General features: G+C 29.2%; 5 protein-coding genes across 5 annotated transcripts; 2 read left to right on the top strand and 3 right to left on the bottom strand.

Annotated features, from left to right (window-relative positions):
- Positions 1 to 355: 355 nt before the first annotated feature.
- F4817DRAFT_154244 (histone H2B) lies at positions 356 to 1,581 on the bottom strand. The gene is made up of 3 exons (XM_049298014.1): positions 1,006 to 1,581; positions 821 to 892; positions 356 to 746 (listed from the first exon to the last, which is right to left on the bottom strand). The coding sequence occupies exons 1-3, from the start codon at positions 1,166 to 1,168 to the stop codon at positions 568 to 570; spliced, it is 414 nt and encodes a 137-aa protein (XP_049157931.1). The 5' UTR covers positions 1,169 to 1,581; the 3' UTR covers positions 356 to 567.
- A 1,465-nt stretch (positions 1,582 to 3,046) lies between these two features.
- Positions 3,047 to 4,054, top strand: F4817DRAFT_341515 (histone H2A). The gene is made up of 3 exons (XM_049303765.1): positions 3,047 to 3,334; positions 3,450 to 3,742; positions 3,801 to 4,054. Exons 1-3 carry the CDS (start codon positions 3,279 to 3,281, stop codon positions 3,860 to 3,862), a joined length of 411 nt encoding a protein of 136 aa, XP_049157930.1. The 5' UTR covers positions 3,047 to 3,278; the 3' UTR covers positions 3,863 to 4,054.
- A 62-nt stretch (positions 4,055 to 4,116) lies between these two features.
- F4817DRAFT_341514 (uncharacterized protein) lies at positions 4,117 to 5,141 on the bottom strand. Its single transcript, XM_049303764.1, has 5 exons — positions 4,829 to 5,141; positions 4,639 to 4,771; positions 4,496 to 4,574; positions 4,391 to 4,432; positions 4,117 to 4,332 (listed from the first exon to the last, which is right to left on the bottom strand). Exons 1-5 carry the CDS (start codon positions 4,849 to 4,851, stop codon positions 4,310 to 4,312), a joined length of 300 nt encoding a protein of 99 aa, XP_049157929.1. The 5' UTR covers positions 4,852 to 5,141; the 3' UTR covers positions 4,117 to 4,309.
- Positions 5,142 to 5,284: 143 nt separating this feature from the next.
- Positions 5,285 to 7,497, top strand: F4817DRAFT_341511 (2-oxoacid dehydrogenase acyltransferase). Its single transcript, XM_049303763.1, has 2 exons — positions 5,285 to 6,052; positions 6,121 to 7,497. Exons 1-2 carry the CDS (start codon positions 5,810 to 5,812, stop codon positions 7,177 to 7,179), a joined length of 1,302 nt encoding a protein of 433 aa, XP_049157928.1. The 5' UTR covers positions 5,285 to 5,809; the 3' UTR covers positions 7,180 to 7,497.
- Positions 7,498 to 9,364: 1,867 nt separating this feature from the next.
- F4817DRAFT_341509 (adenylosuccinate synthetase) lies at positions 9,365 to 11,505 on the bottom strand. Its single transcript, XM_049303762.1, has 5 exons — positions 11,120 to 11,505; positions 10,305 to 10,999; positions 10,112 to 10,226; positions 9,700 to 10,011; positions 9,365 to 9,603 (listed from the first exon to the last, which is right to left on the bottom strand). Exons 1-5 carry the CDS (start codon positions 11,225 to 11,227, stop codon positions 9,550 to 9,552), a joined length of 1,284 nt encoding a protein of 427 aa, XP_049157927.1. The 5' UTR covers positions 11,228 to 11,505; the 3' UTR covers positions 9,365 to 9,549.
- Between the last annotated feature and the right edge of the window lie 9,675 nt (positions 11,506 to 21,180).

Here is a 21,180-nt window from a genome sequence, read left to right as displayed (position 1 = left end):
TGACTGAACACTATACAGGAAATACTGTAACAGCTTGAAAAGTGGCATGCTTGCACCCTGCGCGAAAAATAGTAACGGAAACACCTTGCAGCGTAGAAACCGAATTGAATAGAGCAAACGCTGTGATTTAGAAACCAGGGACATGTGCTTGAATGCACCGGAGTCCAACCCGAATTGCCCCGCACATCACCTAATCAGATAAGCTTCGGTACAAGTATCGCAAAAACAGCAAATCTCAGAAAAGCAAAAACATGGGATAAGACCTTTCGTATTAGCATTATTCACGATGATTAAAGACGAGCTCAGGATGTTTGTTCATATGCAGATTCATTCCGAAACCCTATCGGGAAAGAGTATTGTACAACCGCAAACCCCAGACCGTGTTGTGCGAAGACATTGCCCCCTTAATAAAAAGCAAACCATCCGTAACGCATTATGAGACTCCCGTATGTGGGGACTTGATGAAAACACAACACCAAGCCTTGGCTGAGTGAGTCTCGTTCATGATGCCAAAGCAGAAAAAAGTCCCATGCCCAAAAGAGAAACCAGACGCAGAAAACCAAGCACTTATTTTGTGGATGACGAGTACTTGGTGACCGCCTTGGTTCCTTCAGAGACGGCGTGCTTCGCGAGCTCACCGGGGAGGATCAGGCGGACTGAGGTCTGGATCTCTCGGGATGAGATGGTGGACTTCTTGTTGTAGGCGGCAAGTTTGGAGGCTTCAGTTGCAACTCGCTCGAAGATGTCTGGATGTATCGCGTTAGTGGTTGGATGACTTTGATAGTTACGCGTTAAAGCGCGTGGATTACTTTTAACATACCGTTGACGAATGAGTTCAGGATAGACATAGCACGGTTGGAGATACCGGTGTCGGGGTGGACCTGCTTGAGGACTAATCTTCCAGTTAGTGATTGATTGACCAGATAGGATTGATTGACAAGTATCGGTTATGACGCGTCGGATTATCCAAGTCGCGTCAAAACCAAAACTAGGGGTGTAGCTTACCCTTGTAGATGTAAGAGGAGTAGGTCTCCTTGCGCGCCTTGGTGCGCTTCTTCTTCTCACCAGTAGCGGCGGTCTTCTTGCCGGCATCCTTCTTCTCGGGCGCCTTCTGGGCAGTAGCGGGAGCCTTGGAGGCGGGCTTCTTGTCAGCGGCCTTAGGAGGCATGTTGGATGATTAGAGATGATAAATCGGAAATTGGGTGTAAAATTTTGTGTTGAGTGAGATGCAGAAACTGGAAAAATCCAAATGCTTGTTGTGCTGGCAGAAGTTAGAGATGGGAGATGGAGAAGAAGTCAAAAGATGTTTGACGGAGAAAAGGTGGTGGGTGGGAGGTCCTTTTGTATTGGCCCCGGGCGCTAGCGTGATTACTGATTTGATCCTCGTAAGGTTGGACTGATTGATCTTGCCTTGTGCAACGCAGTTGAACGTAAAAAAAGGTGCCAGCTAATGTTGCAGCTAAAAAAGAGGTACACGCCAGAAAGTACACCCCTGGGGAGCGGTGTCTAGTGCCTATCTGCCCCACTTTCTAAAAGGTAACGCCAGTAAACGCGGTAGAAGCCGGTACGCGTTTTCTATGCACAGACCATAATACCATAATACCAACAGTGCCATCTGTTTAAAAATTCCCCAGCCTAGCAATTTTTAACAGCTTGTACTTCGAATCAGACATGGATAAGCTATTCCCCAAAACAAATGACGAAAGAGGAAATTGATTAAAGAATTGATATGAGCTCCGACCAATCAGATAATTTAGATATCTACGAATTTTGGATTTTATCTACCTCTCATAGCTACACAACACAAGTACCTTTTATCAATTATTATCCATCTGCCGCAATTCGTCTCCTCGTCCCCACAACTCCGTACCGGCTGCTGGCTGTTCGCATAACCCGCATAGCGCCATGTAGCGACTACATCCTATCAGATCCGATGAGATTCGCGGCGCTCAGCGCCTTGAGATCGGTCACATGCACACTGTCCGGCGAGGTCAGGCAGTCTCCATAGATCCGTAGCTCCCGACTAAGAACCAAATCCGAATCGTGGCCATAATTTTCCGAGTTCACGTAATTCAAAGGCCGAGCCCGTCAGATTTCGGCCAACTTGGACCTTTAGAGACTATCCGGGCCTCCGTAGATACCGTAGATATCGGATCCGGTTCAACTACAATCACGGAACCTTATTTTACTATGGATCTTGAAGCTATGAATTAGAAGAAAGAAAAAAATGCATATATCAATACCGTATACATGTAAATATGAAAGACCTACCTGAACTAGATACAAATACCATACAATTTTTAATGAAAATGGAGTCAAATATCAGTTGGCACCACCAGAAAAGTTAGAAAAGTGCCATACTCCTAACATATAAGTCAAGTTCTATAACAAAAAAAGACCAAGATTGAAATCAGCCAGCACAAACACATAAAGTGGCACTTGGAAAATGGAACAATATGTGACGGATTAGATCAAAACAACATAAGATAGGAGAAAGCAAGAACTAAAGGGGTTAGGGGTTAGATGGTAGTTGCCTTGCGCTGTTAAAGCGACCATAGCAATAATAACGGATTTGATTTGGAAAATAACATTAGACAATGAGTTGATGACTAGGCAAAATAGGTGACTTTGCACCATGTCACTCTCTGACCGAATTTTGATTTGCGAGGAGTACGAAAAATAAAAATGAAAATCAGATGAAATTAAGGGAAGGCATTCCTAGGGGGTAAGCATGCATTTTACATTTGGATACAGTGGTCAGAGGTTGCAAGATCTAACATCGGCAACATCATTTCGTAGCGTGGATTATGATTGGACAAAAGGCTAAATAATGATTTAATTCGGGAGGTACGCGGGAAGGTACTTGGCTGCGCGCGTAAATACAGGTAGATAAATTGATTTATTATTCTCGGGGCCTAAATGAGTTTAGCAGGGCCCGTGCTTTCCAGCGAATCTTCCTTGCATTATTTTTCTGCCGAACCCGCAGCTCCCCCGAAATTCAGCCCAATGCGGACTAGGCGCACAATCCACTAGGTTTTTTGGTGGTGATCAGTGAGTGATTCTGATTTCCAGGACGCGACCAACAATACTTAAGCAAGCTCTCCCCCCACCACCACTCAACTTCTTCCTCCCGTTTCCCATCTCTCTCCGTATCAAAACATTCATCAACCACAACAACAAAGCATTCATCTTCGCCCTCGCACGCTTTTGGAAGCATCAGTCCTTCGCGACCTACATTTATCAACTTTCAACTTTTCAACCCCAAAACATCAATCAAAATGACTGGAGGCGGCAAGTCCGGCGGCAAGGCCAGCGGTTCCAAGAACGCGCAATCGTAAGTCTTGCTCCCTTTTCAAGCGTAACGCGTCTTACTCGTATTTCCGATTCAATTCGGACGCGTTAATTACCTATTTTCGAAGCAACATTTTCTAACATGTTTTGTCTTGTAGACGATCTTCCAAGGCCGGTTTGGCTTTCCCCGTCGGTCGTGTTCACCGTCTTCTCCGCAAGGGTAACTACGCCCAGCGTGTCGGTGCCGGTGCTCCCGTCTACCTCGCTGCCGTCCTTGAGTACCTCGCTGCCGAGATTCTCGAGCTGGCTGGTAACGCCGCCCGTGACAACAAGAAGACCCGTATCATTCCTCGACATCTGCAACTCGCCATCCGAAACGATGAGGAGTTGAACAAGCTTCTCGGCCACGTCACCATCGCCCAGGGTGGTGTTCTACCCAACATTCACCAGAGTATGTTTTCTCTACCTCTTAATTTTCTCCCGACATTTTATCTAACCTTTACTTTTAGACCTGCTCCCCAAGAAGACGGGCAAGCCTGGCAAGAACGCCAGTCAAAGCCAAGAATTGTAATTTGGCATCGTTTTCTGTTTTCTGATTGGTCGTTTGGGACGTTTCATGAACCACGGGGTAACGGCAGGGCACGGTTTTGCTTTCACGCGTTAGGGCTGTACATTACAGGCATAATCCATCGAGTAATGGACATGAATGAGAATATTTTCTGAACAATAATACCTGAGTCTTTAATGCATCGTAAACTTCAAACCTACGTCGGTTTTCTATTGCTTTGTGATATGATTCATTTCTACATTTGCATCTTGAATGTATTTGATCTCACATATTTGATATTCAGTCGCTATATATCGCCTTCATTAAAGTTTGGAATCCTACAGATTTATGATGGCTCAAGTGTATACTCCTGCATTCATGGATATTTCTGGCATTTGTCTAAACTTTCCCGTGTATTACAGGTTCTATGTACAGATCGACGTGATCCCTCCTTTTCCGGCTATTTTGCCTTTAAAACCTAAGTCGCGGCGGAGCTATGAGGTATGTCAGCATAATTAAGACATAACCCAACGGAGCATGTATATAACTTACGGTCAGTGGTGTGTACTGGCAAGTTCCTCTCGTATTTGGATCCTAGTTGAACTGTCAGCATACCGAATTCCATGCGGCGAGTTTTCCCTTCAATATGTGACATACCTCCAGGTGCCGTAGGTGGGCAATACGGATCAGGGTGCTTCCACGTCTCCAGCAGCTTCTCTGTTTCGCTAAGTAGCGCCTGTAGCATCGAACAGTCAATTGGCAGGTCCTATCTCAGTAAATATTGCAATATATGCCCATACCCTTTGTTTCCTAGTGTCCGTGATATTTCGGTTCGCTTCGAAGAGAGATCGGATATAGAGAGCTTGGCCACGCCATAAGCTTCGATGCACAGCCCAGTCAAGAGCCAGCTTTAGTGAGCGGCGGTAAAGCGACCTTGGGGATAATTTAATTAGCGCATGCACAATATGAATAGTGTTCAATTGGCCTTACAGCGCAGCTTGTCGGTTCGACATCGTGAGGTCTTTTACTAGTCGTGGTGATAGTTGCGATGTGCGCGGCCCGGGTCATCCGCAAGCTGCTGCGGCCAGGATTTCCAGCTGCACCAAAGCTGATTTCTGCGATATATTCTCCAGGGAGGCGATGGGGTAGGGAGCTTCTACGCGCGGTTGGCGGGATGGTGTCGTGCCCGTGTCAAACCTGAAGTTGTTAGAAATCCCACGCAGTTAATTGGAACTTCCAAACAGGTCCCAAAGGTAGCCAAGGTCTCCACAACCTATTATCGGAGCCGGGATGACGTTTATCCCGCTACTCTTACATAGATGATAGTAGAAGTTAGCAGGGGTTTTAGGCAGTTCCACTTCTATGTAATTATGAGGTAAGAGGTACCCAGATTACGCCACAGTACATACATGATACCCCTTCTCTACCTCTTCTTGCCTTCCAGCAGGGGGGTGGGAAAGAAACGGGTACATAACCTCGGCATATGTTTGTATGACCAGGTAGGTACCAAGCTAGCTGCTTGCTTAGCACCCGTGTTAGATGGCCACAGGAATACCTTGCAGTGCGATCAATCGGTGAGTACATTTCCGATGCGCAAATATAGGTGGACAAGCGACCAGACAAGCCTAGTAATTGCTCCGTACAATTCCATGATTTAAGAAAACCGCGACGCAAAAAAACCAGAAGCTCTGCCGGAAACATGGGAGCAGCGGATCGTATCTGAATTTTTTTTTGGATCTTCTCCTAAATTCAAAACCGAGATAGCGATTAATAACATAACACATTCTTGATTTCTTGCCATTGCAGGCTTTTGGCAGCCAACCCGCCTTTTTTTAGTACACCTACTCCTAACTCCCATTTACTGGACCAGTTCTTATTCTGATTTTCCTCTTCCTTGCCGCCGCCGTATCTACCAGACATTTCCCGGATATACCCGCCCTCCTCTTACGCGACCTACATCCACCCTTTAAGATGATGTCGAGACGGCTTCAAACTGCCGCGCGAGTTCTGCGCCGGCCCATGCAGCAGCAGCCCCTGCGAGGGACCATTCCCTTGCCGCTGCTCATGACGCAAGTTCGCACCTATGCCCATACCATCGTCAAAGTCCCTCAGATGGCAGAATCCATTACCGAGGGTACTTTAAAACAATGGAACAAGAAAGTCGGCGACTATGTCGAGCAGGACGAGGAGATTGCCACTATTGAAACTGACAAGGTAACCGAAAATCTTGCGCTTAACTCGCATCTCATATAGTACCGGCATTCTAACATGTGCACCGGCAGATCGATGTCGCCGTCAACGCCCCCGAGTCTGGAGTATTAAAAGAGCTGCTCGCCAATGAGGAAGATACCGTCACCGTCGACCAGGAGATTGCAAAGATCGAGGCTGGCGCAGCGCCTGAGGGTGGTGCAAAGTCTGAGGGTGCCGAGGAACCGCCGAAAAAGGAGGAGGCTTCCACCGAATCACGCCCAGCACCTTCAGAGGGAGAGAACAAGCCAGAGCCACCTAAGTCTGAGTCGAAACCTGAGTCCAAGCCACAGCCGCCCGCCGCAGCACCCAAGAAGGAGTCTGCACCGAAACAGTCTCAGCCAGCCAAGGACAGTTCGGCTAGTACTGGCCCCGTCCTAGGGAGCCGAGAGGAACGACGTGTTAAGATGAACCGCATGCGCCTTCGCATTGCTGAGCGCCTAAAGCAGTCGCAGAACACGGCAGCATCATTGACAACTTTCAACGAGGTTGACATGTCGTCATTAATGGACTTCCGCAAGCTCTACAAGGACGAGGTGCTCAAGAAGACTGGTGTTAAGCTTGGTTTCATGAGCGCATTCTCGCGCGCGAGTGTTTTAGCTATGCGAGACATCCCTGCTGTCAACGCCTCTATCGAGGGAGAGAACGGTGGTGATACTATTGTATACCGCGACTACGTCGACATTAGCGTGGCTGTTGCCACCGAGAAGGGTCTGGTCACTCCTGTCGTCCGCAATGCTGAATCAATGGATATGGTTGGAATCGAGAAGGCTATCGCGGACATGGGCAGGAAGGCCCGAGACGGTAAGCTTACGATTGAGGATATGGCTGGTGGTACTTTTACCATCAGTAACGGCGGTGTCTTTGGCTCTCTAATGGGTACCCCTATCATCAACCTGCCGCAAAGCGCTGTATTGGGTCTCCACGCCATCAAGGACAGGGCTGTTGCTGTAAACGGCAAGGTTGAGGTTCGACCCATGATGTACCTTGCCCTAACGTACGACCACCGTCTGCTCGACGGCCGAGAAGCCGTCCAGTTCTTGGTCAAGGTCAAGGAGTACATCGAGGATCCCCGTAAGATGCTGTTGGGCTAATCTGATGGATGCACGGAGGGGTTCGTCAATTTATTACGGTAGATGGAATGGGTCATATCATCGGTAGAGTGTACAGTAGAGCGGTCATCCTGTCGGCATGCTTATGGAGGTGTCTTCGAATAAATATCTTTGAATAAGCAATGTTGTAATTTCTACGCACTTTAGTTGTGTTGTCGTGTGTGAATTTGCCAGTGGTCGTGTCGGTTGGTGTTGGTAAGGAAATAAGTGAATATGTAACCTAGTCATATGAATGATAAGTACTAGAAGATTTGATAAGCTTCCTAGTTTCGAATGTGTTTCTTTTATTGATGACATCCCGTTCTTTTGTTTGGAAAGCGTCTGATATACAATCATGCAGATCAAAGGTGTATAAGGCAGACATATTTCGAGATAATCATAATATCATAGGCATGTTCGTTCGGTAGCAATCAAGTCGGGTATTTATTAATTTCCCCAGGGATAGCTAAACTCGATCTGAGTTACATTGTATTTTCTAGGTGAGATTTAATATCCTGAGTTTTGAAATATGTCAAGTTTTACATGATTTTAAAATATTTGGTTTTGTAACTACCTACGTATGTAGTTTATCGCTACTCGAGAGCTATATCGCTTATGAAAAGCAGGCGACATATGATAATTAGCATGTGCTATATGTAGAGTATAAATAGCTTCGGTGAGTTTAACATTCTGATATGTGAAGACTCGGTCTCTAAGCCGTGGTGTTACCATCATTGCGCGTCTTTATAACTTATACTAACTACGGGGTTGAATACGGCCGACATAAGAGGAGATACCGTCCTAAGGCGCCCAGGCCAGATATAAAGTAGGATTATAATCTCAGCACATTCTTTGTAAGGTGTCTAGCTTAGATATAGTTCCTATCTTTCCATCGTGGTTTATTGGGATCTGCTTACCGCGATGTTTAACTCGCGTATTCTCATTCAGCAACAAGTCGACAACGATACAAGCCGTTGTATCTATACGGACGACTATATAAAAACAAGTAGTTTAAAATAATTATCTGTATGGGATTGATTGCGATCTTGGGGCATCTTAGTCGATTGTTATTTTCCATGTCCCTCGTCGATAAATTTATCAACGTTAAAGCCCCGACACGTAAATCCGGATCTAAGTCGACATCTTAACTACAAGCGGCTTATAAATGCAGCCTGCACTTAGATAAAAGCTAGCTTGCATGTACGGAAATGAATAATAGAACACCAAAATGTTAGGGATAACATGCAGGAACTACGGTGTAGCCTCGCAAGGCTGATAGGTAGGTTAACACTTATATTTACCATTCTCTGGGAATTTGGACCAGTCCTCGCCTTCTTAAATATACCAATTACTCTTTTATATACTGACTACTATAAGAACTAGAGTTAATATATAATTATTACAACGAGCCTGCTAGCTAGCGACGCGTTGCCGCATGTATAATCATAGCTTACCGGTGAGGACTATATTCCGAACATGACAAGTTGACAACCACATCGTCAACTATAACAAAGAAATTTGCAGCTGAGCGAAGACTTTAAATTATCATGTGTATCCCATCATGTAAATATGATTGGTGTTAAGTTCATAGATGGGGTGCTAGCTAAGTATATAATTTATGCTGTTTCGTATTTTGACAAACCTGCTTGGATTGCAATCAACTTGAGTAAGTGTTGATTTTAATATACCGGTTGCATAAGACCAAGAAATCACACGTGGTCCCTTTTCTCGTAGCATATTATAGCTATAACACGCTTAAGGAATATCTTGTTCACTAACACGGGATTCAAAGCTGCTCGCATATAAGGTGTACGTCAAGAATTGCCTTGAGAATAAACATATTTTACTCTCTTACACTAGCCATTCTGATTAAGACTACAGAAACCAAGAGTAATAATTTGGGAGTATTGCTTTCCTGTGCTCTGCCATGATGTGCCGCCAAGTCGGCTTCTTCACAATCATGTCGGTATTGCAACTTTAGTAAACCATTCATCATTCCCAAAGAAAACATCAAAACATCACACCCTAGGAAGGTTTAAAAGGGGTGTAGCCTATAGGCTCGCCTGTAGTAACCTTCCCATTACGTTTATGCCGATATAAAGACTTCCCACCACCTGAGATGAAATTAATCCGTTCGGATATGTTTTCATGCCATATACCACAACGCATATATAACGTATTTACGAGGACGGTAACTCTCTACCGTTCGACATTACGCAACATGCATGTGAATTCAACGTTGATATATTATTCTATTTATTTGGATTGGTTCTAGCATATTCCACTCATGGTATCAGATATCTATGGTGACGAAAAGCCGCCATGACGTACGGTCAGACCCCAGGAGTAATCCATATGCTTTGCTATTGTAATTTAAGGGCGATAAATCATGTCATCGCGGTCAGGGCCGGTGCCAATCCATTTCACCTATTTTCTTTTGTCAGCAACGTTTCCTCTATAACCACAAAGTAAATAAAAGGGAAAAGGCAGAGGGTTTGTGGCACAACTACCGATAATGCTTACCTTAGTTTGAAGGAAGTTATCAATGTACTCAATGTAATCGCGTGCTTCTTTAGGAAGCGCAGACCATTCGCGTATTTTGGCAATGCTAGTATTCCATCCTGGTAGTTCATGATATACAACTTCGATATCATCCAAGATTGATAGGTCGGCTGGGAATGAAGGCAATTCCTCACCAGTCGTCTTATTCTTGTACGCAATTGCAACCTTGATCTTATCGAATGTGTCCAGAACATCAAGCTTACTCAACTGGAGAGAGTCATAGTCATTGACCGCACAGGAGTACTTCAAGACGACGAGATCCAGCCAGCCGCACTAATATTAGAGTAAGTTATCATGAAGCCGTAGAGAAGCATATATAATGGGAGTCACTAGAGTCTGCGCATGTTTTGAAACAAGCACAAGGATTACCTACTCTTCGTTTCCGACCCGTGGACACGCCAATTTCGCCACCTAATTGCTGGAGCTTTGAGCCAACCTCACCGAGGTCCTCTGTTGGGAAATTTCCGGAACCAACCCTGGTAGTGTAACTGTTGCCAATCAGCTATTCGATTCTCCGGATATCCAGTAGAAGGCGAGCATAGAGCATGGGCTTTGTGGTCACTTACGCCTTGACAACGCCAATGACTTCCTTGATGTTTCTCCGTTTAAGCGCAAGGCCGGATATGATACCCCCGAGGCACGTATTGGAGCTGGTGACATAAGGGTAAGTACCATAGTCTAAATCCAGCATCAGAGCCTGGCTACCCTCGACGAATATCTTGGCATTCTTTTCCTGGGCGTCCTTCATAAACGCCACAGCGTCGATGACGTAGCTGGCGAGCTTGACACGGTAATCCTTAAAGCGGGTGATCTCCTCCTCAACGTCGTACTTTAGGAGGTCCCCGTATCGCTTCTTGTATCCGGCAGCTAGTTGCCGTAGTTTACGTTCGAACAGCTCCACGTTGTACATCTCGGCAATGCGTATACCGCTCCGAGCTGCCTTAGAGCTATAACACGGACCAATTCCTCTCTTCGTAGTACCGACTGCATTGGAACCTAGTTCGATTTCTTCGAGCCCGTCAACGGCAGCATGCAAATCGAAATTGATGTGACATCTGTCCGAGATGAAGAGGCGTTGGCTAGCATCTTTTATACCCTTCGCCTCGACGTCGGCGAGTTCCTTGAAGAAAGATGGGACGTGGAAGACAACAGCAGATCCAATCAGATTGATACACTTAGGGGAAACGAGACCGGACGGGAGTAGGTGAAAGTCATAGGATACTCCATTGGCCTTGATAGAGTGTCCCGCATTGTGTCCGCCCTGGTGAATATGTGTTAGCTAAGTAAATGGATGAGGGAGCAAGAACTAGGACATAGCCGGCGTAAGATGCTCCCTACTTGTCACGCACTCTAGAGCGCCGAGACAGATGGACCAACTTACAGCGGCACGGGCACATATTTGAGCCTCAGCGCAAAGAATATCCGTCAGCTTACCCTTGCCCTCGTCGCCCCACTGGCTTCCAAGGCATATTGTGACGGAGGAGGACATGTTGACCGAAGAGAAATTCGAGGAGAGGACGACTCGGAAAGACGTGTCTGAGAAGGACGTAGGGGGGAAAGGGGAAGCGGAGATAGAGACCGGAGGTGCTACCGTATAATCGCGTCGAATTCTAAACTTTCAAAACCAATTGGTGGCCGGAAAGGGCCGGCATCGGGAACAATGGGGAAGCGCGATTTACTATAAATTGTTCAAGCAAGAAAATATGTTTGTATGTTGTGGTGTAGCGCTAGGCTTGTCAGGGCCGGTGATGCAATGCCCCATTAAACTTGGTAAGTGGTGGGGTTGCGGGGTTTTAACTTTTTAAATTAAATAACGTGCTTTACAAGTTAACCGTTTAAACTAGTCAACCGTTTAAAATATTTTAAAATAATATTTACCGATTTTAAAACGCGATAAAAATAAATAATTATAACGTAAAAAAAGTTATATATATTATAAAAAAATATAAATTTTAACGTTTTTAAAAAAAATTATTAAATTTTTTTTTATAAAATAATAACGTGTTAAATTAATTAATATTATTATATAATTTAAAATTTTTAATTTTTTTATATTTATTTACGTTTTACGCGTTTTTACGATTTTATACTTTTATAATATAATTATAATAATATATAATATAATATAATTATAATAATATATAATAAAATTATTAATAATTATATTAATTTTATTTTAATCGTATATATTAATTATTTAATATTTAAAAGTTTTATATATTTAACGTAAAAGTTTTAAAAATATAATTTTAATTAATGTTTTATAATTATAATATATAACTTAATAAAAAATTATTTATTTTATTTTAAAAAATTACTTTTTATTTATATTATTATTAAAAATATTATTTATTAAATATATTATTATATTTAAAAAAAGTTTATTAATAAATTATAAATTATTAAAATTATTTATTTTAAATTAATTAAAAATGTTAATAAAAGTGAATTTTTTATATTTTATAAAGTTTTATAACGTTATTTATTTAAAATTAAAATATTTACAGTTTTAAATTTAAAAATGTTTAATTAACGTTAAAAAAAACCGTTAATAACGATAATTTTTAACAATTAATATAATGATATATATAATCATTTTTATCGATTTATATAATAATTTTTTAAATATAAAATAACGTATAAAATTAAAGTTTTTAATAAATTATATATAAATATAAAATAATATCGTTTAACGTTTAAAAAGTAAAAATTAAAAATAATATATATAAAATTATGTTTTATTAATATAATTACATATTTTAATATATATATAATTAACGTATATAATACGATTGTTTTTTTATATTTTATTACGGTAAATTATAAAATTATGTTTTAAAATTTAAATAAATTACTTTATTATTTATTTTATAACTTACAATTTAAATTATTTTAAATTTATTTATTAAATTACGATTAAACTTTTTTATTATTTTATTTTAAATTTATTTATTAAATTATTTAATAAATTACGTATTAACGTATATTTATAAAATTTAAATTTTATATATACACGATATTTTTAACAAAAATAATTTATTTTACGGGAATTTTAAAAAGTTAATGAAAAAATTATATAATGTTAAATATTATTATATAAATACCATAATTTATTTAATACTTTTAACCGAAAATTGCTTTAATTATTACAAACGGCGTAAATAAAATTATAAAATTAAAAAAAACAAAAATATAAACATATTAAAGTTAAATTTAAAATTGCAAATAAATAAATAAAAAAAAATTAAAGTAATAATTACATCGTTAAAAATTAATGATTTTATACGATTATAATTTATTTTTATTAATTAATTTTAAAAATTTATTACCGTTAACAATTTTATTTATAATAATAATACGTATTAAAACGTTAAACGTTTTTAACATTTTATTTATATATAAAATTTTTACGTTATTTAAAATGTTATATTAAAATATATAAAAACGAGTAATTAAAAAAATAACGGAAATTTAATTACTTTATTAATTTTTTAATATATTCGGTTATTTAAAAATAAAACAATTTAAAATATAACTTATAATAATATTAAATTTAAATTTTAAAAAAGTTACTTTATTACTTTAATAATAAAAACATATAAATAATGTTAATAATTTAAAATTAAAATTAAAAATCGTACATATTTATAATTAACGAAATATTAATTATATATTTAAAATTATAAAAATTAAATAATAAATTACAGTTTTTAAACATCGAAATTAAAAATTGTAAAAAAAAACGGTTAATTTAATTAAATTAATTTATTAAACATTAATCAGATTATTAACTTTTAAAACTTTAATATAAATTTTTACAATAATAATGTCGGAATAATTTTAATTATTAAAAAAGATTTTAAATTTATTACGTATACGATAATTATTATACGTTTTAACATTATTTAAATAACTTTAAAATTATCGAAAATTTAACAATAATTTTAAACCCGAAATATTATAAAACGATGATTTTTTTAAAACTTAATAATAAAATTTTATTTAAAATTACAAAAAAAGTTTTATTTAAAATTATAAAACTTTATTTAAATTTATTAATAAAATTTTATTTAAATAATTAATTATAATTATTTAAAGTTTTTAATAAAACTTTATTTAAAATTATAAAGTTTTATTTAAAAATTTAACGAAAACCTTTATTTAAAATTATTATTAACTTTATTTTAAACTTTTTAATAAAGTTAATTTAAAGTTATTATAAAACCCGATTTAAAGTTTTTAATAAAGTTTTATTTAAAGTTTTAATAAAACTTTATTTAAACAAATTAAAAAAAGTTTAAATTAATTAATTATATTTTAATTAAAATTATATAAAGTTTTATTAAAAGTTAAATTATAAAATTTTATTTAAATTTATTATTAAAGGTTTATTTAAAGTTATTAATTAAATTATTATTAAAAATTTTAAAACCGAATATAATTACTTTATAAATATTTTATAATTATTTTATAATTACTTTATAAAATACTTATTATAATTATTATTAATAATATTTATTTTTAATAAAAGTTATTAAATATTTATTTTATAATATAAAAGGTAATATTAATGTTTTAAGTTTTAATTTTAAAGTTATTTTTTTTAAAAAACGGATTTTTACAATAATTTTTTAATTAAATTTTTATAATAAATCGTATAAAATTTATTAAATCTTTGTAATAAATTGTATAAAGTTTATTATAAAAATTATATAATTTAATAAAAAACAAAAAAACGTATGTAATATATATTTTATAAAAATTATAAATATATATATATAAAATTTTTTTTTATTTTACCTTTTTTTTATTAAAGTTAAAATATTATATTTTAATTATTTTATAATATTTATTTTTAATTAAATTAAATTTTTTTTAAAGGTTAATTTTATTATATTTAATTATTTTATAATTATTTAGTATTTATTATTTAAGATTTACTTTATATATGTAAAATTATTTATCTTTTAATTAATTAATTATTATATTAAATTATTAAATTTTTTATAAAATTTACCTTATATTTAATTATTTTATATTAAATATATTTAAATATTATTTTATATTTAAATAAAAAAATTTATTTTAATTTATTTTATATTAAGTTTTAAAATTTATTTTATATTTATTTAATATTAATTTTTTATAATTTATTTTAAAATTATTTTGTAATAATTTTAATATTTTAATAAGTTATAAACTTAATTATATTTTAATTAAATATTATAATAAAAACCTTAAAATAAATATTGGTATAAAATTTATTTTGTATTTATTTTATATTTATTTTATATTTATTTTTATAATAGATATTAATTTATTAAATTTTAATGGTAAAAAAAGTTTTAAAATGTTTTTTATAAATTAAAAATTGGCGAATTAAATTTAAAATATTATTAATTTAATTTAATAATTAATTATTAATTAATTTTTTAGATTTATTTAATAATAATAATTTATAGTATTTATATTTTTAAATGTTGTTATAATTTTTGCAATTATAAAAATTACCTTAAAGTTTATAAGTATATTTTAAAGTTATTTAAGGTAAAAGATTATCCGAAAAATCTATATTTTTTAAAAAAATAATAAGTTTAAAAGTGTTAAAAGTTATAAAAAATAGTTTTAAAGTTTGTAAATTATATTTAAAGCTATTGGATAACTTAATTTTATTAAAAAAATTTCGATTATTTTAAAGTATTTAAACGTTAATTTAATAATTATATTACTATTAATTAAAGATAATTTAAATATAATTATTTAAATTATAATATTTTATATTAAAAATTTTATTTAAGTTTATTAATATTTAATTAAATTATATAAGTTTGCAGTAAATTATTTAAAAAATATTTTGTATAAAAGATTTTATACGTTAATATATATTAAATTTGAAAATTTAACGGATTTTAACGTTAAATATTTAAGTTATATTGTTAAATTAAACAATATAAAAGTAAAAATCTTTAAAATTAATTAATGTAATTAATATTTTAAAGTTTTATAAAGTAATTATTTAACGTAAGTTAATTAAATTTGTTAAATAAATTACGTTTTATTTAATAAAATATTTAAATTTTTATTATTAAAATTTATTATGGTAAATGTTATTTAAAACTTTAAAAATATTATTGTAAAAAAATTAATATTTAAATTATTTAATATAATTATTAAAACCATTTTTAAATTAAAAAATAATAAAAGTGATATTAATAAAATTAGTAAGTTTAAAAATAAATTAAAAAAAGAATTAAAAATTTTAATTAAAAAAGAATTTAATAAAGATTTTAAAAAATTTAAAAATTTTTTAAAAAAAGTTAATTAAATTAAAAAATATAAAAGATTTAAAAAAATTAAAAAAATTATTTTAAATAATCTTTTTTTTTGATTATTTTAAATTTATCTTTTATAAAAACCAATTTATGTAATATAGTTAACTTTTTTTTAATTATTAAAAGGAATAGCAAATTTAATATTTGGTAAAAATAAAAAAGTATTAAAAAAACGTTTTAAATTTATAATATAAATCTTATTTGTTATATTATTAATAATTTAAAATAATTTAGCGAATATATAATTAAAATAAATTTTAAATTTGTTTATATAAGTGAAAAGGTAATAAAATTAAAAACTATTAATATAATATATTTTATTATAAAATATATTAATTTTAAATATAAGATAATTTTATTTAAAAATATTTTATATATATTTAAATTTAAAGTTAATTTTATATTAAGTTTAAAATATTATAAGTTAAAAAATTATTTATAAAACTTTTAATTAATTAATAAAAATAATGATTTATTAATTTAATTTAAATTTAAAGATAATTATTTTTATTTTTAAATTTAAAGCAAATTTTTTTAAAAAGTTAAATTTATAAATTTAAATATTATTATTAAGTTTAATTTTAAAATTTTTAAAAATAATAGTTATTATTTTATTATTTATAATAATGATGAATTTAAATGCGAATTAAATTATGGCATTATGATTTTTATTAATAATAAAAGTAATATAAATTAATTAAATTTTATGTAAAAAAAGATTTATTTATAATATTACCGATTAAAGTATTTAAAATATAATTTATTAATTAAAACTAGTAAAATTATAAAAGGAATACCTGTAATTATATTTTTAAAAAAAGATTTTTTTTATAAAGATTATATTTTAATTAAATTTATTAAAAAGATTAATAAATATTTTATATTTAATCTTTTAAAAGTTTTAAATAATTTAAAAGGTAATTTAATATTAATTAATTTTAAATTAATTAAATGTAAATATTATATTTTTATTATAATAAATTGTAAAATTTATTATAAATGATGTAAATTTTTAAAAAATAAATTTATTTAAAGAATATTATAGGAATTAGAAGGTATTTTTAATAATATATATAATAAATATTAACGTTATTTTGTAAAATTTTATTTTAATTTTAAAAAAGAAATTATTAATAAGTTAATTCGTGATTAATTATTTAAAATAAATGTTAAATTTATTTATTTAATCTTTTATTTTTATAATTAAAACGGATTAATTAAATAATTAATTAAAGTTATTTTAAACCGTTTTAAAATTATTATAATAGTTATTAAATTATTTATATATTTATGGGATTATGTTATAAGTTTTATTATTTAATTGATTAATTATATAGTAATATTATATGATAAATTGGAATTTAATATAATTCTTTATATTTTTAATACCTTAATATATAAAATAATTAAATTTATAGCTTATATTTATATTTTTAAAAAATAATGTGTTTAAAGGTATAAATTAAACTTTAAAATAATTAAAGGGAAATTTATAACACTTTTAAATATTAATATATATTTTATATATTTCTTTAAAAAATATGTTATAGTTTAAATAAATTTAATGGATTTATTAAAAAGTAATATTTTTAAATTAAAAGATTTATTTGATAATTTATAAAATAGTTTTTTAAAAAAAATATTTATTTTAAATAATAAAACGGTTAAAAATAATATTTTAATATAATTATTTTTAAATATACCAAAATTAATTAATAATTAATTTATAATTAATCTTTTTATTAATAATTATTTTATATTTAATATTAATATTTTAATTAAATTATTATAAATCTTTAATTATAAAAAGAATTAATCTTTAAATTTTAAATAATATATTTTATTTTTTAAAAGTTAATTAATAGTATATAATTATAATTATAAAGTTAAAATAATTATTAAAAATAAAAGTGTTTATTTTCATAAAAAATATAAAAAACTATAAATCTTTTATAACCTATTATTAAGTATTTAAATAAAAATTTAATAAATTAAAAAAAGTTTAAAAATATAAAGTTAAATTAATAATTTAAAACTTTTAATAAAAATTTGGAATTAATTTTAATAAAACCTTTACCTTAATAGCAATATTATTTATTTAACGTTATTTTTTAATTTAAGCTACTTTATATAATTAAAATATTAATTAAATTAATTTTATTAATACTTTTTTAAATAATAACCTTAAAAAATTAATATTTATCAAATTTTTATAACTATTAAAAATACTATTAAAAAATCTTTTAATTAAAAAATTAATTATTAAATATAAATATAATCTTATTAAAAATTAAATTTTTAAACTATTAAAAATAATATATAACTAGTTTAAAATAAACTTTAAAATAATAATAAATATTATTATTTACTTTATTTAAACAATTAAAATATAACCTTTTAATTAACAACCTTTCGATACATTATAACGCTTTAATTAATACGTTTATTATAACGTATATTAACAACTGTTTAATTATTAAATTTAACAAAAAAAAATTTAAAATTTAAAATTTAAAATTTAAAATTAATAAAGTTTATTTTATAAAAGATTAAAACCTTATAAAGTAATCTTTAAACATTAAGATTTATTAAAACTATTTAAACTATATTTTATTTATTTTTTAAACGTAATACATACATAAAACCTTAAAAAAATACAGTTTATAAAACGTTAAAATTATTAAAATATTATTATAACTTAAAGTTGTAACATTAAAAAAATACAACTTTAAATTAAACTATTTAAAAATTACTTTATATTAATTTATAGTAAAAATATTAATATATTTAATATTAATCTTAAAACCCGATATTGTGTACTTTATATAATAACTTACCAAATATATATTTAAACTTTATATAACATATTTCACAACCGTTAAAAACATATTTAAATACTTAAAAAACATTAAATTAAAATTAATTTATTATAATTCATTTAGCCTTTTAAATACTTACTTTAAAAATAAAGCCAAAATATATCTTATAATTTATTATAACAATAACCATATAAAATATAAACTTACCAATCGATTAACTTAAATATACTTTATTATAATAAATGGTAATTTTATAAATTAAAAATATAAAAAGTTTAATACAATGATATTATTTATTTTAAAATTTAAATTTATAACCATTATAAAAACTATAAAAAAAATTTAATGGTTACGTAATATAACAAACAAATATTAAATTTTAATTAATTTTTTAATTACTTTATATTATAATAATATAAATATAATTTTAACCGCTAAAAACTTTAAACATTATTAACGTATAAAATATATTTTAATATATTTTTAATATACTTAAAAAATAATAAAAGTAAAATAAATTACCATATAATATATATTTACCTTAAAACAATTAATTAATAAACTAATAAAAACTTTAACTTTTACGAAATAATAACGTTTTTAAATTATATTAAACCTTAAAAAATATATAAAATATTTTAAAACCGGTAAATTATTAAGAATTAATATTTAAAAGGTACGTTATAAAGTTTAAAAAAAGGTATTAAAATTTTTAAACCCAAATATAACTACTTTATAAATACTTTATAATTACCTTATAATTATTTTACAAAACATCCATTACAATCATTATTAATAATATTTAGTTTTAATAAAAGTTATTAAATACTTACCTTATATTTACTTTATAAAAATATATCTTTAAAAAAAATATTTAAATATAATATATTTATTTTATAACAAATGTTTTAAAATTTACCTTATAATATAAAAAATAATATTAATATTTTAGGTTTTAATTTTAAAATTATTTTTTTTAAAAAATAAACTTTTACAATAAACCTTTAATTAAACTGTTATAATAAACCGTATAAAATTTATTAAATTTTTGTAATAAATTGTATAAAATTTACCATAAAAATTATATAATTTAATAAAAAATAAAAGAATATATCCGGTATATACCTTATAAAAATTATAAATATATATACATAAAAAATTTTTTTTTGTATTAAAATTAAAACATTATATTTTAATTATTTTATAATTTTTATTTTTAACTAAATTTAACTTTCCTTTAAAAACTACCTTTATCATATCCAATTACCTTATAACTATTTAATACTTATTATTTAAAACTTATTTTATATATATAAAATTATTTATTTTTTTAATTAATTAATTATTATATTAAATTATTAAATTTTGTATAAAATTTACTTTATATTTAATTATTTTATATTAAATATATTTAAATATTACCTTATATTTAAACAAAAAGATTTACTTTAATTTACTTTATATTAAATTTTAAAATTTACTTTATATTTACTTAATACTAATCTTTTACAACTTATTTTAAAATTACCTTATAATAATTTTAATATTTAAATAAATTACCGTTAATTTAATTTTTATATAAATTTACTTAAAATTACCAATATTTTTCGTTAAATATAACATATAATTAATTACTTTATAATTACCTTATAACTTTTTAATACTTACCTTGTGCCTTTATTATTTTAACAATTATAATTACCGATAATATTTACGATCGAAAAACTTTTTAAATATATATATTAAAATTATTAAAAAGTATAAAAAGTTAAAAAAACTTATATATATAAAAATTACAAATTACGGTAATAAGTTAAATAAACCGTATATAATTAAATTACGTTAATTTAAAAATATAATTAAAAATAAATAATTAAAAAGTTTTATTATAAAAATTATACGAAAAAACTTAAATTAATTAAAATTAATAAAGTTTATAAAACAATTATAAACACAAATATTTTAAAAGTTTATTAAAAAAATAGTTTCAAAATAAAAAATACGCATTAAATAATTATTAAAAGTTTAAAAAAAGGTTTAACGGGTTAAAATTAAATTTTTAATTATTTAAAAAATAAAGTTATTTACATTAAATTAATTTTACTCCCGTTAAAAATAAAAACTAAATATTAAACCTTTTTACCTTTTTTTTAATTAACTTAAAAAACTTAAAGTTAAAAAATTAAATTATACTTAAATAAATAAACTATAAACACCTTTAAAACAAAAAAATAAATAATTTTTACTAATATTTACATTTTTTTATATAACATACTAGCATTAATTTAAAA

Source organism: Daldinia loculata, assembly GCF_022478755.1.
Source record: "Daldinia loculata strain CBS 113971 unplaced genomic scaffold F4817scaffold_33, whole genome shotgun sequence".
Taxonomy (NCBI): Eukaryota; Fungi; Ascomycota; class Sordariomycetes; order Xylariales; family Hypoxylaceae; genus Daldinia; species Daldinia loculata.
The sequence above is the reverse complement of the archived record's forward strand: the minus strand, read 5'-3'. Positions and strand labels throughout refer to the sequence as shown.

Excerpts from the sequence above, each read along its gene's own strand:
- F4817DRAFT_341514 (XM_049303764.1), bottom strand. The coding sequence starts at position 4,851 with ATGTCGAACCGACAAGCTGCGCT. Across the intron at positions 4,575-4,638 it reads CGGACACTAGGAAACAAAGG|GCGCTACTTAGCGAAACAGA; the intron begins GTATGGGCATAT and ends TCGATGCTACAG. Across the intron at positions 4,333-4,390 it reads GCCAGTACACACCACTGACC|CTCCGCCGCGACTTAGGTTT; the intron begins GTAAGTTATATA and ends CATACCTCATAG.
- F4817DRAFT_341509 (XM_049303762.1), bottom strand. The coding sequence starts at position 11,227 with ATGTCCTCCTCCGTCACAATATGCCTTGGAAGCCAGTGGGGCGACGAG. Across the intron at positions 11,000-11,119 it reads AAATATGTGCCCGTGCCGCT|GGCGGACACAATGCGGGACA; the intron begins GTAAGTTGGTCC and ends CATATTCACCAG. Across the intron at positions 10,012-10,111 it reads CCACGGGTCGGAAACGAAGA|TGCGGCTGGCTGGATCTCGT; the intron begins GTAGGTAATCCT and ends CTCTAATATTAG.
- F4817DRAFT_341511 (XM_049303763.1), top strand. The coding sequence starts at position 5,810 with ATGATGTCGAGACGGCTTCAAACTGCCGCGCGAGTTCTGCGCCGGCCC. Across the intron at positions 6,053-6,120 it reads CCACTATTGAAACTGACAAG|ATCGATGTCGCCGTCAACGC; the intron begins GTAACCGAAAAT and ends GTGCACCGGCAG.
- F4817DRAFT_341515 (XM_049303765.1), top strand. The coding sequence starts at position 3,279 with ATGACTGGAGGCGGCAAGTCCGGCGGCAAGGCCAGCGGTTCCAAGAAC. Across the intron at positions 3,335-3,449 it reads GGTTCCAAGAACGCGCAATC|ACGATCTTCCAAGGCCGGTT; the intron begins GTAAGTCTTGCT and ends TTTGTCTTGTAG. Across the intron at positions 3,743-3,800 it reads TCTACCCAACATTCACCAGA|ACCTGCTCCCCAAGAAGACG; the intron begins GTATGTTTTCTC and ends CTTTACTTTTAG.
- F4817DRAFT_154244 (XM_049298014.1), bottom strand. The coding sequence starts at position 1,168 with ATGCCTCCTAAGGCCGCTGACAAGAAGCCCGCCTCCAAGGCTCCCGCT. Across the intron at positions 893-1,005 it reads CTCCTCTTACATCTACAAGG|TCCTCAAGCAGGTCCACCCC; the intron begins GTAAGCTACACC and ends CTGGAAGATTAG. Across the intron at positions 747-820 it reads CCTGAACTCATTCGTCAACG|ACATCTTCGAGCGAGTTGCA; the intron begins GTATGTTAAAAG and ends CGATACATCCAG.